This window comes from Aethalodelphis obliquidens, unplaced genomic scaffold (assembly GCF_003676395.1).
Source record: "Aethalodelphis obliquidens isolate GAN/ISIS:26980383/991018 unplaced genomic scaffold, ASM367639v1 scaffold40, whole genome shotgun sequence".
Lineage (NCBI taxonomy): Eukaryota > Metazoa > Chordata > Mammalia > Artiodactyla > Delphinidae > Aethalodelphis > Aethalodelphis obliquidens.
The window spans coordinates 7,463,068-7,478,982 of record NW_020837984.1 but is presented as its reverse complement, the minus strand read 5'-3'; the positions used below and the strand labels follow the sequence as shown (position 1 = coordinate 7,478,982).

Below are 15,915 nucleotides of genomic sequence, written 5' to 3'. Positions count from 1 at the left end.
CTACTGAAACCCATGTGCCTAGAGCCCGTGGTCTGCAACAAGAGAAGTCACTGCAAATGAGAAGCCCGTGCACCACAATGAAGAGTAGCCCCCACTAGCAGCAATTAGAGAAAGCCTGAGTGCAGCAACAAAGACCCAACGCAGCCAACAAAAAAAAAAAAAAAAGAAAGAAAAGATAAACAAAACAAGATACTGGAACCCGTGGGTATTGTTGGTAGGAATGTAAAATGCTACAGCTGCTGTTGAAAACAGGATGACAGTTCCTCAAAAATTAAATTACCACTTGATTCAGCAATTCCACTTCTGGGTATACACCCAAAAGAATTGCAAGCAGGGTCTCAAATAGGTATTTGTACACCCATGTTCGTAGCAACATTATTCACAATAGCTAAAATGTGGAGGCAACCCAAGTGTCCACTGATGGATGAATGGATCAGCAAAATGTGATATATACACACACACACACACACACACACACACACACAATGGACTATTATTAAGCCTTTAAAAGAAAGGAATTTCTGGCATATGCCACAACATAAACAAACCTTGAGGACATTATGCTAAGTGAAATAAGTCAGTCACAAAAAAAAGACAAATACTATATGATTCTACTTATATGAGGCACTTAGAGTAGTCAAAATCATAGAGACAGAAAGTAGAATGGTGGCTAATTAAACTTAAAAGCTTTTGCACAGCAAAGGAAATCACCACCAAAACGAAAAGACAACCTAGAGAATGGGAGAAAATATCTGCAAATGATATGGTCGTTAAGGGGTTAATGATGGTGGTGTCATGGGCTACATGAGCTGAGGAGAAGTGAGGTGTGAGAGAAGGAAAACCGTGCCTTCTGGTGGGTGGTGGGGAGGGACTTATCTAAAAGGGAAAATCTCTTTCTGGCACTTCTGTGGTGATAGAGAGGCATTCTGAATTGCTACCTGCCTACCTCACCATTTCTCATGTAGGACTTCTGGGTCTATCATCACCATCATCATCTGAGGAGGAGCTGGTTTTGTCGTCTGATTTGGTGTCTCTGCTGCACAGAAAATGCAGCAGCCATTTTGCCACCTTTGTCCTCTGATTCAGAGAACTCTACTTTTCTAGATGAGGGAGCCTCTTTTCTCAGTACTTTCTTTTTCTGTTTTATTTTCTACAATTTTTAAAAAAATATTTATTTATTTATTTGGCTGTGCCGGGTCTTAGTTGTGGCATGCGGGATCTTTTAGTTGTGGCATGTGAATTCTTATTATGAACTCTTATTTGCGGCTTGTGGGATCTAGTTCCCTGACCAGGGATCGAACCTGGGCCCCCTGCACTGGGAGCATGGAGTCTTAGCCACTGGCCCACCCGGGAAGTCCCTATTTTATACAATTTTTAAAGGTTACTTTCCATTTACAGTTATTACAAAATATTGGCTATATTCGCCATGTTGTGCGACACATCCTTGAGCCTATCTTACACCCAATAGCTTGTATCTTCTACTCCCCTACCCCTACATTGCCCCTCCTCCTCCCACTGGTAACCACTAGTTTGTTCTCTCTATCTGTGTCTACTTCTTTTTTGTTATATTCATTACTTTGTTGGTTTTTTTAGATTCTTTTTTATGGCTGAGTAGTATTCTATTTTATTCTCAGTACTCTTATCACTTTTTGTCACTTCTATCACTTTTTGTCACTTTACCTGAAGTTCTCCCTGGAGAAACAGAAATACAACTTTTTCTTGTAGGGCTTTGCTGCTGGGTGCTGGGGAATGATGAATTTCTGGTGGTAGAGTTGCTGTAGGTGATGTTTGGTGCTTTTGCCTTGGAGGACTTGAAGGAGATAACCTGCTGAAACCATGCAACTCAGATCGGGACTTGAACCCACGGTCTTTTAACTGAGATCACATACCTGGTCTCAGGACTTAACGAAGCTCAGGTTCTTGACGTCTTGCTGCAGAAAGAATTCTGTGAGAGACAAAGTGATAGGTAAGAAGTGGGTTTATTTAGAGAGAAACACATTCCACAGATGGAGTGTAGGCCATCTCAGAAGGCAAGAGTGGCATCAGGGTATGGGGTTGTCAGTTTTTATAGGGGTGGGTAATTTCATAGGCTAATGAGTGGGAGGAGTGGTCCAGCTATTTTGGGGAAGGGGTGGGGATTTCCAGGAATTGGGCCACCTCCCATTCTTTGACCATTATGGTTGGCCTTGGAACTGTCATGGCACCTGTGGGTGTGTCATTTAGCTTGCTGATGTGTTACAATGAGCGTATACTGAGGCTCAAGGGCTAGTGGAAGTCGACTCATCCACCATCTTGGACCTATTTGGTTCTAATCAGTTTATGTCACGTCCTCGGGCTATGCCGTTCTGTTAAAGGTTGTGCCCTGCCTCCTTCCCTCCTGTTTCACTACCAGTTTTTCAAGGGGGCTGAAGGTCCTCTTGGGAGACTTCTTTGTCAGTGACCCGACACAAGAGAAAGTGGACAATGAACTACTCCTAGACAAGAATGCTGATGAGTGCCTTTTTCATCTCACTGGAGATCTGCTCCGTCTATGCTTTGGTGGAGTTCTTCCTCCAGGTGATGGCTGCCTCCTTGGGCTTAGCTGTCTTCTAGGTGAATATGATCTTGATGGGATCTGTAGCACCAGCAAGATCAAGTATGAGAAGAAGCGTGAGATTTTGGTTGATTCTTCTCCTATTCCTTTGGTTTTTGGAATTTTTTTTTTTTTTTTTCCAGAGAATGTCCTTTAGCTTTGGTACAGTTTCAGGCTGGGGAAATTTCAGGATATCACTAAGTGTCAGAAGTGGTCACTTGTACTGAAGGTTCCGGGAGTGCTGGAGTGTTCTTTTCTGGAGCAGAGGAAGGACTCTGGCTCTTGGTTCTTTGATGAGAAAGGCTGAACATGATTTTGCTTTCTCTCTGTCCTGACTGGGCAGGATTGTCTTTTAGGGTAGGAGATCTGGACTGGAGTCTTCTTAGACTTCAAGATCTCTACCTTTTCTCTCTACTGCTTTCTTTTTCTTCTTTATCTCTCTTTTCTTTGTCTTGCTTTTTTCATAGGTGGCAATTTTTCTTCAATCTGTCTGTTTCCTTTCTTCTTTCTTCAGGTCTAGGAAAGTGAAAGGGATTCCAGCGATATTTTCTTGTGGAGGGGCCACAGTTCTCCCATAAACTCTGTAGAATTTTTTTTTTTCATTCAAAACGCCAGTTTGGTTGATTCGCATCATTTTAGAGCCTGGATTCTCCAAAAACAGCCAAGAGAATTGGGCCAGAGCCACACTGGGTCACTCTGTTGTGACCTAATAAGGTGATGGTACTACACTTCAGATGCAAAGAATAATTTCCATCTTGGTTCAGCCCTTCACTTCCAGTTGGTTGACTAAACTCAGTCATAACATTCTCTTTATTTTTTAAAAAATAAATTTATTTTTGGCTGCGTTGGGTTTTCATTGTTGCGGCTAGCAGGGGCTACTGTTTGTTGCAGTGCGTGGGCTTCTCATTGCGGTGGCTTCTCTTGTTGCGGAGCATGGGCTCTAGGCGTGTGGGCTTCAGTAGTTGCAGCGCATGTACTCAGTAGTGGTGCGTGGGCTTTAGAGCGCAGGCTCAGTAGTTGTGGTGCGTGGGCTTAGTTGCTGCAGCATGTGGGATCTTCCTGGACCAGGGCTCGAACCCATGTCCCCTGCATTGGCAGGTGGATTCTTAACCACTGCACCACCAAGGAAGTCCCATAACATTCTCTTTAAACCCAAGGATTTCTGTAACTCATTTTGTTATCCAAGGCTTTTGAACCTCAAAATTTATTTTTCCCATGTCTGCCTTATTTTTCTAAGCATTCTGCACATTTCAGCTACTTCAGTAGTTTGTTGTTGAACCAATGATCTTATCCTGCACTTGTTCTGTGGAAGAATCCAGGAGTCATACTGCTCTGAGAACACTCCCTATCCCAAGGTGCATGGGAGATTATGTATATATATATGTATATATATATATATATACACACTCACACACACACACATACATATATATATTTAATACATTTTAAGTGGTTTGAAGCCACCTGTATTATAATTATATTATAAAATTATATGTTAATTTATACATTATATAAATATATGTTACATATATATTTTATGTAATATTATTTTTTATTTTATTATTTTTAAAAATCTACTAATATTTTATTGGGTCATTCAATCTCAGGACATCAAGAATGTAGAAGAAAGGGAAATGAGACAGCAAAAGATGGAAAACCAATACAAAGGTATGAATTACTAAGCTGGCCATTTCTTTAAAAAAAAAAAGATCGGTTTCTTGTCATCAGTGACTTGCCCAGACATCTCCATAGGATCATCCTGCCTTAGAAGAGTCTATCAGGTAAAGGAAGGGAAAGAAATATATTTGCCAGTTTCATATCTCTCATTGGTCAAAGCTTATCCTAGCACGTTGATCCTTGCCCAGTGCCTCCAGTCAGCTGCTGGGGAAGCACAAAAGCTCAGTGCTTCACCTGAGTCTGGAAGTGGTGTAAGTGGCGAGAGCCTCTGTGGGTGTAGGCAGTATTGCTTTAGCACAAGAGATGCTACTTTGCTACTACAGCAGCGAGCCAGAGGACCAGAGAGCAAATGGAACTGAGCAAATAGTTAGGTATCCTAGAGAAGAATTAGAGCCTTGGTTCTCCAACCTGTAAAAGATTAGAGTCATCTGAAGAATTTTGGAAGCTATCTGATAATCCAGTGTTCAAATTATCTATTTCTGCATTAAAAAAATTACTCCAGGGCATTCCCTGGACGTCTGGTGGTTAGGACTCTGTGCTCTCACTGCGGAGGGCTCCAGTTTGATCCCTGGCTGGGAAACGAAGATCCCACAGCCCATGCAGAGCAGCCCTCCCTCCCAAAAAATTACTCTAACACATGGCTTAAAAACCACTTAAAATATTTTATTAAATACATTAATATACTATCACAAATGAATATAATTATATAATATTACATTTTGTATATTAATATGTAAATTTAAATATAATTAATATATGGTTTCTATTTATTTAATATACATTTAAGTGGTTTCTAAGGAACATAATATTAATATATTAATAAATATATTTATTTCATATATAATTTACGTATATATACTTACTATATATTTTATAATTTCTGTCATTAATCCTTCTGTAACCCATAAATTGTTTTTTAGAAGTATTTTAGAGTTTCCAAACTGAAAGCCTTTTCTAGTTTTTAAAAAAAATTAATGTCTAACTTAATTGCATTAAGTGATCAGAGAATGTTAACTGTATAATATTAATGCTTTGAAGTCTGTTGAGGCTAGCTTTATGGCTGAGTGCTGTGGTTTCTTTTTATAATGTTCCTAAGATAATATATATTCTCCAATTGTTATATATATATTTATATAAATTTATTTCTATAATATAATATATAAAATATATTTATATACATATTAGAAAAAATATATTTTCTAATAGACATATGTTACCTAATTATAAATTGTGCTGTTCAAATCTTCTATCCCTCCATGTATACACAAATGTATCAAAGACACTTACAGGACTTTTCATAGCTGCTTTATTCACAATAGCAAATGTGGCAGTCAACTAGCTGACCTGCTTAGATCTCCTTTAAAGACAGGCTCTGCTGTGAGGAGTGCAGTCAATTGACACAGCAGTGTGCAGGGGCCTGTTAGTACTGGCTTTAAAGACCTGACTGTAAAAATTTCAGGGTATTTGCAAACTGTTTGTTAAACACAGCCATTATTAAAAATTAAGTTTTGCTAAATTGTAATTAAATAAATTATATTCAAAACAAAGATAATTTCTCAAAACTCTTCACTTCCTCTTCTGTTACTACATTTTACTTATACTTAGGCTCTCAAGATTATTTGCATCTACTCTATCTGTATGGTGGAAAAACTATATAATGGTGTCCTATTGGGCATCATTCCCCAAGTTCATGTTCAGTGATGTCACACTGGTTACTTGAAATTGGCCTTGGCGAGGGTACTGACATCATGGAAATCAGCGAGTGCTACAGGTTGGCTTTTAAACTTAGAACAATGAGGAAAATGCTAATAATACAGAAAAAACTTAGTGTGTGGTGTCTGTAGCTGTCACATTGTGAACAGCACAAAAATTTAAGGAAAATTCTTTTAGTATTAGAAAAGTATTTATCTATTCTAGCAAAAAAGTTACTCACACATTGGCAGACAAGTGAAATTCTGACATACATGTTGGTTGTTTCACTTTCATCTTAGTCATTAATATAAACAAAAATATCAACCAGCATTCATGCTGGAACTACATTCACCAGTTGCAACCATAGGTTGGCTATAGATATGAGTTCAGCAAAAACCAATGAAAGTACTCTGGGAGAATCAATTGTGAGGGATTTACAGTAAAGAGTATGTTTTATTTATAAGTTGTGTGCTACAATTCTTTATATTACTAAAATTTATAAGTACAATCACATACACACACACTTTCTCCCAGAGAGCCAGTCATCAAACATTTACCAGCATAACACTGGCCAACAGCCAGCAACCACAGCACTTCAGGGTTTTCTCACAGTGTTCCATTTGAGAACTTGCTCTTCAGAGGGAGTGCTAGCCAATGATTCAGATGGCAGGGCTGGTAGGGTCTGGCCATGTCTCCTCTATGAGCAATCTTTGTGCTGGAGTTCTCTTTTTACCTGGCTGAGACTTTCTCAGACCTTCACTGTAGTTTCAACCTTCACCTACACAATTATTCTCCTTTCCCTCTCTTTTCTAAGGTGTCAGAATATATCTTGTCCTGAAAACATTCCTACTCCCGTCCCTTTATCTTTCACAGGAACTTCCCCCAATAACTCTCTTTCACTTCTAACTCCTTCCTGGTATCATCTTCCTGAAGGACCCAAACTGACAGCTGAAAAAATGGAAACAATAAATGAGTGAATAAACTTAAGAAAGTGATAAAGACAATGTTAATGGCACGGATTAAATTTAAGAGTATGCCTTGACTGTAACTGTTACATTATGAATAGCACAAAATAATGAGGAAAATTCTTCCAGTATTGGAAAACTATTATCTCAGCAAAGAATACTATTCAGCAATTAAAAAGGAACAGACTACTCATATATACAACATGGATGAATCCCCAAAAGACAGTATGCTGATCAAAAGAAGTTAAGAGCAAAAGGAGTACATACAGTATGATTCCATTTATATGAAGTTCTATAACAGTCAAGGGAATGTGGAATGGGGAACAGACTGGGAAGGGGCACAAGGGATTTTTCCAGGATGACTGAAATGTTCTATCTCTTAATATGATTTCATGAGTGTACGCATTTGTCAAAACGCATCCAGCAATATATTTTTTTGTACACTTAAAAAAAATATCTGTTTATTTATTTGGCTGTGCTGGGTGCAGCACACGGGCTCTTCCTTGTGGCATGTGGGATCTTCAGTTGTGGCATGTGAATTCTTAGTTGCAGCATGTGGGATCTAGTTCCTTGACTAGGGATCAAACTGGGCCCCCTGCATTAGAAGCACAGAGTCTTAGCCACTGAACGTCCAGGGAGGTTTCCCAACTATACATTTAAGATATATTCATTGCACTGTGTATGTTACATCTCAATACAAAAATAATTCTTCCTATGATGATGTAAGATTTGTCATTTTCTTCTTGTAGATCTGTCCATTTCTGCTGTATATATTTTGAGGCTATATTATTAGATATCTGCAAATTTATGTATATATAACTGAATGACTGCTGTACATCTGAAACTAACACAACATTGTGAATCAACTATATTTCAATTAAAACAATTTTAAAAATATATCTGCAAATTTAGAATACTGCTGATGAGTGGAAGCTTTTCTGCTCTTCTATAAACACATACAATGTGTCCTCCACACTCATTCCTTCTATCGTATTCTAGCCTAATCTTCCATTTGCAGTGCTTCAGCACGTAGACCTGTCTTGCTGGTTTTGGGTCGGACTTAAAACGAATCCCAAGAGGGGGACGTGCAGCCACAGAACTAGCTGCATGCAAATGACTGGAAGTCCCTTCTCTGGTCACTTGGGGCATCCATACCTCATGGGCTTCCAACTCTGGCTTCTGCTCAGAATCCAGCCAGCATCTGTTCCAGTGGTCGAAGCAAATGCTCAGTCAAAACAAAGAGCAGCCTGAAGAAGGTGAGGGAATAGGGGATTTTGCAAGTTCTCACACTCCAGACCAGCGAACAAGAAAGACTTGGTATAAAGGGCTCAGATCTCAGAGAAGGGTTCTAGACATCGCACGCTGCATACTCTACTTTTGTGGTGGCGGTGGCAGGTTGTAGGGCAGGGAGCGGGAGGAAGCTGAAGAAAGGGAGGGGAAGGTTGCTGCAGCCTCAGCCTCAGGAGATAGGGGCTTTAGGTATCAGGTGCCTGGACTGCACCACGCCTGCTATTTTAAAGCTAGGCCTCTCTTCCAGGCGCGTGGTGTAGGGGGAAGGCGTCATTTGAAGCACCCACATCCCAGGTGGGAGATGTTGATGGGGGTGAGATGGAGATGACACTTGTCTGTGGCTACTGCTGGACGCTCTCGCCCTCCGACCCCCACCACTATAAAGCTGAGCAACCCAAGGAGCAAACACGCGGTCCATACACTTGCACTTTCACTCACTGGTGGGTGGACCAGGCTCCACCCAACTCTGGGCTTTTATTGGTCAGCCGAGAAGGGATAGCTAGCAGCCTCCTCCGGATTGGTCGATTTCTGCTAGCTCTCAAGTCAATCAGAGTAGAAGGTACTGGACTCCCATTCTCTGGCTTCCGGGGGAGCCATGTTGGGTAGCGGCATGCAAACCTTCCAGTCCTGAGGCCGCAACGTGATAACATCCCCAGCTTTCTTCTGCCGCCGCCGTCTCCTCCTAACAGGTTATTTCAATGAATAAAAATGCGCTTTTTCACTCACAAAACGTGTCGTTTCATTAGTATAATGTGAGAAGCCTGCGTTTAGGCAGTGAAGCGCGAAGTAGAGTAAGAGGTGCCCTATTCTGCCCACCAGCCCTCTAAACCAGCAAAGATTCAATACTGATTCCCGCTATCCAGGAGGCCCCCACTTCGGGCCTCCCGCAGCGGGCGCCGGTTTTGAGTGAGTTTTGGCCCCTAGCGGCACCTGTAGCGTCCCTAGTTACCGGACCCCTAGTAACCACCTCCCCAAGCAAGGAGCCATCGGGCGCCTACGGCCGCGCCGGCTTCCACGCCCCGGGCCAGCGCGGGCGCTCAGGCCTCGGTGGCGTGGTGATGGCCGCCTCGCACCGAGCAGCGAAGCTGGCGGCCAGCAGTCTCCAAACCCCGGTCAATCCCAGCACCGGAGCGCGGGTCACCCATTACGAACGCAAAGACCCCGTAGAGTCCCTGTCGGCGGCGGCAGCGGCCTTGGAGGAGACGGAAGAGGAGGAGGAAGAGGCAGCGGGGCTGGCGCGGGCGCCGGTAATGCAGGGGCGGGAAGTGGGCTGGGGCTAGGCCCCGGGGGGTGCAGCTGGAGGCTGGTCGGCGACCTCGCTGGTGAGGCGAGGGCTGGGAAACGCGCGCCCTGTCCAGATCCCTCCCTACCGGTGAGCCTGGCCCACCACGTTCTCTGTGCTCCCACGGAAAATACTCAAAACCAAGGCGTTGAAAAGTCTTTTAACTTTAACTAAAGAGATTGTTGTAAAAATTTCTTGGAGAGCATTTACGTTAGTCTGTTTCCAGAGAGTGAAAAGTACAGAACTTTACTCCTTATGCCCCAGCATCTGTTGGGAGTAGATATTTGCTTTTCTTTTTCTTTTCAACTTGAGGAAAACTGTTCTATCCATAGAGGATAACCCATAAAACGCAGGTGAATCAGCTGTGCTGTCAGGTGTGTTTTGTTGTCATCTTGATGTCTTGGTTATTCGTGCATTTTAATACAGAACATGAGAGATGATGTTTAAAACCAGCAAGAGTTCGCTGGGTAAATCAGACAAATATAGTTAAGCCTCCAGAGAAACAAATTACCGAGGTTCCAATGTTTCCACTCGGCTCTTAAGGGTGGGGTGAGACAGCTTTTTCACTGATCAATTTTCAGTGTCAAATGTGTTGTGACCACCTGTCTACCAGGTAGAGAGTCAAGTCTGCCATCGGCTCTATTCACTTAAAAGATGGGAACCTTGAATTTTAACTAGCAATCTGCAGACATAAACCTCCTTAACCCCAAAGATTCTTAATACCATTTGTCCAAAGCTTCTCAGATTCAAATCATTGTGGTCTAGGGCTAATAGAAATTACTGGATATTTTGGAATTCTAATCTCTTTAATCTACACTAAAACTGTTAATGAGAAAATCTGTAGCAACACCTTTTATGGGCAGTATTTTACCAACAGATAAACTACTTGAGGTTATCCAGAGTAAGGCAGATTGAGACCCTGAACATGAACCAGGGTCAGTGACCTAGGACCAGATTCATTCATGGTAAAGCTTCCCCTCAACACAAATTTCAGGAGCCAACGAAGGAGGCAAACTGATGTTGGAAAAAGATTTGAATGGAGAAAAAGGATTTGGAGTCCTGGGCTAGGATCTGTTCATTTGCTAGTTGATATTCAGAAGTAACTTCCTTCAATCTCAGTTTCCTTATCTGTAAAAGAACTATAATAACTGTCTCTCTTTCTTGTCTCACTGGGCTATTATGATAACCAAATGAGAGAGTATGTTATAGCTAAAGGACAGTTTGTATAAATTAGTAATAATGATAGCAACTGCCAGTGGGACTGTTATTTGAACAACTCTCGCAAAGATTAAGTTCTACTTTGGCTTGCTGTGGTGGAGGAAGCAGTCAGTTCTGTAATCACAGGTATACTTCCAGAGTGTCCTGGTAAACTGCAGATCTGTATGAGAAACGTCACCTTAGGAGAGGTTAGTTTAATGAGCTAATTTCCAAGGGGCATGGTCCTACTAAAAAAAAAAAAAAAAAAAAAAGGAAGCTAAGTTTGGAGTTTGACACTGTTTTGAGACCACTGTACTTGAAGGATCCAAAAGCAAATCTGGGTAAGCTGCCACTGTAGAAGGCCTGATGGTCAGAGGACATGGGGTTGGCAGACAAAGCACTGAAAAGCCAAGGAGAGTGCAGGAGCCAAGCTTTGCCTTCTTCACAGTTTGGCTTGGTCTCCACCTTGGGTTTTTTATTTTTCTATTTATTTGTTTTATTTATTTATTTATTTTGGCTGCATTGGGTCTTTGTTGCAGTGTGCGGGCTTCTCGTGGTGTCTTCTCCTGTTGCAGAGCACAGGCTCTAGGTGCGCGGGTTTCAGTAGTTGCGGCACATGGGCTCAGTAGTTGTGGCGCACGGGCTTAGTTGCTCTGCAGCATGTGGGATCTTCCCGGACCAGGGCTCGAACCCGTGTCCCCTGCATTGGGAGCACAGAGTCTTAACCACTGCACCACCAGGGAAGTCCCTCCACCTTGGTTTTTTAAAGGTTAGTTTGTCTCAACTTCGTCATCTATAAGATGGAGTAAACTCAGCTTACCAGAATCACCACACAAAATTGATTAGAGAACCAACTGTCACAGTAGGCCCCTTTAAGTCCTTTGGTTTGCCAAAGCAACCCCCGCCCCACCGCTGGCTCCATGCACACCCCTTGTAGGACTCTGTGCCCATATAGGGCACTAAGGCATATTTCTTGAATCTAGCCTCAGTTGGAGATAACAGTTCATAGACCTTTATGGGGTTGATGATGACATGGGTAAAGCACTATTCTATAATTCACAGTTAAAATTTCACTGACTTTCCTAATGGGATGGCCTTCTATTTTTCAACAAATATTGAGCATTTATTAAGTGCAAGTCACAGACTATTCAGTAGTGAATGAAGCAGACATAGCTTATGTCGTCACAGTGCTTCCATTCTGATGGGGAAGTTAGACAATAAAAAATGAACAGTCAAATGATTATAAGACAGGAAATGTTGGGAAAGAAATGAACAGTTTACTATAATTAAAAAAAGAAATAGGAAGGAACCTATTTCAGTGAGTTAACATTTAAGCCAATGCCTGATTGATGAGAAAGAGCAGCCATTTGAAGAGTGGGGGAGGGAAAAGCATTCCAGGCAAAGCGAGTGGCATATGCAGAGGCCCAAAGATAGGAAGAGAGAGAGTTTTGTGTGATTAAGGATCTGAAAGAAAGCCAATGGGACTGGAGAAGAGAGATGGGGAGAGGGGAGGGGATGAGGTTGGAGACGTAAGGAGGGTCTTGTAGACCAAGGTAAGGAGTTTAGTGTTTATTGCAGGTGCAGTGAGAGGTCCTTGAAGACTTTTAAGAGATCTGACATGTTCCTATTTACATTTTAAAACGATGACTCTGATGGCTTTGTGGAGAATGATTGGAGGGTTTGACAAAGAAAGGAGACTGGGTAGGAGGCTTTTGCAGTAATTCAGGTGCCAGAAGTGGTGGCTTGGACCTAGAGCCCAAGAAGAAATGGACAGATTGCATAGGACTTAGATTAGATTGGATGTGAAGGCCAAGGAAGAAGTCAAGAATGCTCATTCCCACGTTTCTGGTTTGACCAGCTGCACAGAAGATAACGTCATTTACTGAATTGTGGGTAACTTGGGGAGGAATAGATTCAGGGGCTGGGTGGGAATCAAGGTTTCAGTTTTGAACATGGTAAATTTGAGATACCTGTGAAACTACCAAGTGGAAAGATGTAGGAAGCAGTTGGGCCTATGAAACTGTAGTCCTGTTGGGTGTGGGATGGAGAATCTCCATCTGGGAGTTTTCAGCGTTTTTGAAGCACTGGATTAAGTCACTTAAGGGGAGACTTCAGAGAAGGAAGAGAAGGGGCCTAGTATAGAACTCTTAAAACCCTTGACATTTAACAGGTAGAGAAAAAGGGGGCAAAAGAGATTAAGACCAGCTACAGTGGTAGAAGAATTATTGCAGGGGTGTGGAAGTTTCCAATTCATTGGTTTCAATGCTAAGGGAAAGGGGCAAATGCTGCTAAGAGAAGGACACTTCATCCCCGAAGCAGGAGGGAAGGAGCAAAGGGGCACAAAGGCAGGCAGTTTTGTAGATGGGAAGATGAGGGAACTTCCCTCTGACGGTTTTTTTTTTTTTACTGAAGAAATAAAGGAATTATCATGGGCAGTTGGGAGTCGGGGTGGGAGCAGGTAGAAGAGCAAGGGACAGGTAGGCAGGATCTCTGGGGCAGTGTGAGAGCCACTTCCAGAAGGAGCACGGGAGGTACCAGGCAGACCAAGTAGCCATGAGAAATTGTTCATTTTTAAATTTAGTATTAATATTCACAAAACATTCTTTTTCTTTTTTTTAAGTTACATTTTAATTATAGAAGTAATACATGAACACATTCTCCTTTTAAAATTTCAAATGTTATATCGTGCTTGCTTCGGCAGCACATATACTAAAATTGGAACGATACAGAGAAGATTAGCACGGCTCCTGCGCAAGGATGACACGCAAATTAGTGAAGTGTTCCATATTTTTATAAAGATGTTAAAAAAAATGTTATAAATAAGGCTTAGGCCCTTTTAACACTTCTCCCCTCAAAAAGAAAATCTGGTTCCCCCCTCCCTCCTCATCAGTAGCCACTGTTTTGAAACTGATATATATTCTGGGCTTTTTCCTGTCTCCTGTGTACATAATATTTTAATATATGGTAGCATTTTATAGATACATATTGTTCTGCCACTTGCTTTTTTTCTCTTATGTACATTTAGATCTGCCTCATTCCTTACAAATCCCTTTAATGCAAAAAACTTTTTAAATAAAAATTCCATAATTGTAGATGATAGTAGATCGACTATAACACAAATAATTATGACTGCTGATTACTAATGAAGCAACATGTGTTGGAAGGAGACATCATCTAACTGGGTCAAGCCAATCTAGGGAAGATTATCCTGTAATCTAGTGGCTGCATGTACAACAACATTCCACAGAAAGCTCAACAATTAAAGGGAAAGGGTGCTATTTTAGGCTCTTGGAAAATAATGTCCTTGGCCTAGATTATTTGAACTACTAAATGTTTCCTTCTGTGTGGAGACAATTTAAGATGAAATTAGAGTTGGAAGTTGCTTACTAACCATTTATCTGTTTTGGGTAAAACACTGTGATATCAGTTTATCCGAAAAGTTCAGGCTAGTGTTACCAGTATTAAGCTGAAATGGAATGGATACTGTGCAAAATCAATGCGTAAGTATAATTATCATTTGCCACATCTCTTCAGAAGCTACTCATCCTTCTATATCTTTTTTTTTTTTTTTTTTTTTTTTTGCGGTACGCGGGCCTCTCACTGTTGTGGCCTTTCCCATTGCGGAGCACAGGCTCCGGATGCGCAGGCTCAGCGGCCATGGCTCAAGGGCCCAGCCGCTCCGCGGCATGTGGGATTTTCCAGACTGGGGCACGAACCCGTGTCCGCTGCATCGGCAGGCGGACTCTCAACCACTGCGCCACCAGGGAAGCCCCCTTCTATATCTTTTTCAAACAGTTTTTCCAGGTTCAAATAAACTTCATCCTTTCTGTGAAAATGATTGTTATAAGGCCTTGTTTTAAGGAATGTTCTAAAAGAATGAATGGAGAGCACGTGGATGCTTTTGCCTAAAAGCGAGTCTTTGGAATATCCACTCTGTTTCAATGGTAGTTTTTGGAAAATAAGCCCTTTCCTTAATACTCAGTAGGATATCACTCTTAAGCAGCCAATATTTCTTTGATTCAGTCTTTATGAGGGAATACCTGTCCTCTTCCCTTGGGAGAAACTTAATATTGTTTTAGCTGGACATTGGCTCATCCAACAAATACTTATTGAGCGTCTGCCATTGGCCAGGCACTTTTCTAGGCACTGGGGACACAACTGAACGAAGCACACAAACGCTTGCTTTTGTGATGCTCACTTTTTGGTGGGGGCAGGCATCCAGTACACAAATCAGCAGAGATATCAGTTGGTGGTGAGTACTTATGAGAGAAAGCAGCAAAGGGAGGCTGACAGTGAGTCAGGGGAGAGGCTGTAATTTCAAACAGGGTAGTCAATGAAGGCCTTGCTGAGAAGATGACATTTTGAGTGAAGGTCTGAAGGAGTGAGCAGGTGGGCTGTTCAGATATCTGGAGGCAGAGAGAGGGAACAGTAAGCCCTTGAAGTGATCTTGCTGATTCTGTGAGCTTCGGAAAAACTGCAAACTGGAATCCGCCGCTTCTGCTAGTACGAGCTCCTGCCGCCAGGATGGACGAGGAACCCTGCTGGGGCGGTACAAGCGATTAGCAGATGGAGAACTAACAGGAAGGAATAAGTCCCTGCTTCTTCCTCCAGCCTTGCAGTCTCCCTGTAGCCCCACTGTTAGCAGAGTCTAGCGGGAAGCAGCTGGCAAAGTGGAAATGCGGTTTGCAGAGTCCCAAGCCCAGCATCACATAGCACGGCTTTGGAGCTGAGACACCAGTTTAACACCTGGCTCACATACTTTATGTATCGTAAAGCTGAAGTTCAAAAGGCTAGGGCCCACGTCACATGGCTAAGAAGTGCAGAACCTAGGCATGAATGAGAATGCTGACACCACGTCTGTAATCTTTTCCCCACGCCACGAGAACGCTCCAAACTGAAAAGTTACTTAACTTTCATCAAACCCTTTCAGCGTTGAAAGGTTGTAAAGGGGCTGAAACCAGGTGACGCGTGAGTGGTCAGGAGCCAGTGGTAGACAAGAAACAGAAACCACCGCCTGCTTGCCCTAACTTCCCTTTCCAGGCTTGCTTCCCAAAATTGCTTTATGCATTTTTACTTTCCTTTTAGCCTGCAGCTGTGTGCACGTTGCTTTCCACCACGCACCACCGCCCCCATCCCCAACACTTTTGCTAACGTCATTTCCTTTGGAGTGCCTGTTCCCTCTTTCCCCATATATAATACTTTCCATGATCCTCCAGATTCTTCCATTCGTTGACTCAGCC

The 15,915-nt window shown here is 42.3% G+C and overlaps 1 protein-coding gene, 1 long non-coding RNA gene, 1 other non-coding gene and 1 pseudogene across 8 annotated transcripts in view; 2 read left to right on the top strand and 2 right to left on the bottom strand.

Annotated features, from left to right (window-relative positions):
* Nucleotides 1–2,385: 2,385 nt before the first annotated feature.
* LOC113633472 (serine/arginine repetitive matrix protein 1-like) lies at nucleotides 2,386–3,429 on the bottom strand (annotated as a pseudogene).
* A 4,021-nt stretch (nucleotides 3,430–7,450) lies between these two features.
* LOC113633551 (uncharacterized) lies at nucleotides 7,451–9,417 on the bottom strand. Of its 2 annotated transcripts, XR_003438239.1 has the most exons (4): nucleotides 9,349–9,417; nucleotides 8,635–8,878; nucleotides 8,062–8,153; nucleotides 7,451–7,501 (listed from the first exon to the last, which is right to left on the bottom strand). It is a non-coding gene; the product is annotated as an uncharacterized LOC113633551 (long non-coding RNA). The 2 variants fall into 2 exon arrangements; XR_003438238.1 differs by lacking the exon at nucleotides 9,349–9,417 and having other exon boundaries at nucleotides 8,635–9,098.
* Nucleotides 9,127–15,915, top strand: part of FAM161A (FAM161 centrosomal protein A) — a 31,904-nt gene continuing 25,115 nt past the window's right edge. For 3 of the 5 annotated variants that reach the window (XR_003438237.1, XM_027131794.1, XM_027131792.1), the window contains exon 1: nucleotides 9,230–9,443. Coding sequence is in view for 4 of the 5 variants with exons in the window: in XM_027131794.1 (XP_026987595.1) it covers nucleotides 9,255–9,443 (189 nt within the window). In the remaining variant the exon portion in view is untranslated. Of the gene's footprint in view, nucleotides 9,444–15,915 lie in introns of all 5 variants that reach the window. The other 2 variants (XM_027131793.1, XM_027131791.1) reach the window with 1 other exon arrangement.
* LOC113633670 (U6 spliceosomal RNA) lies at nucleotides 13,361–13,467 on the top strand. The gene has a single exon (XR_003438294.1). It is a non-coding gene; the product is annotated as a U6 spliceosomal RNA (small nuclear RNA).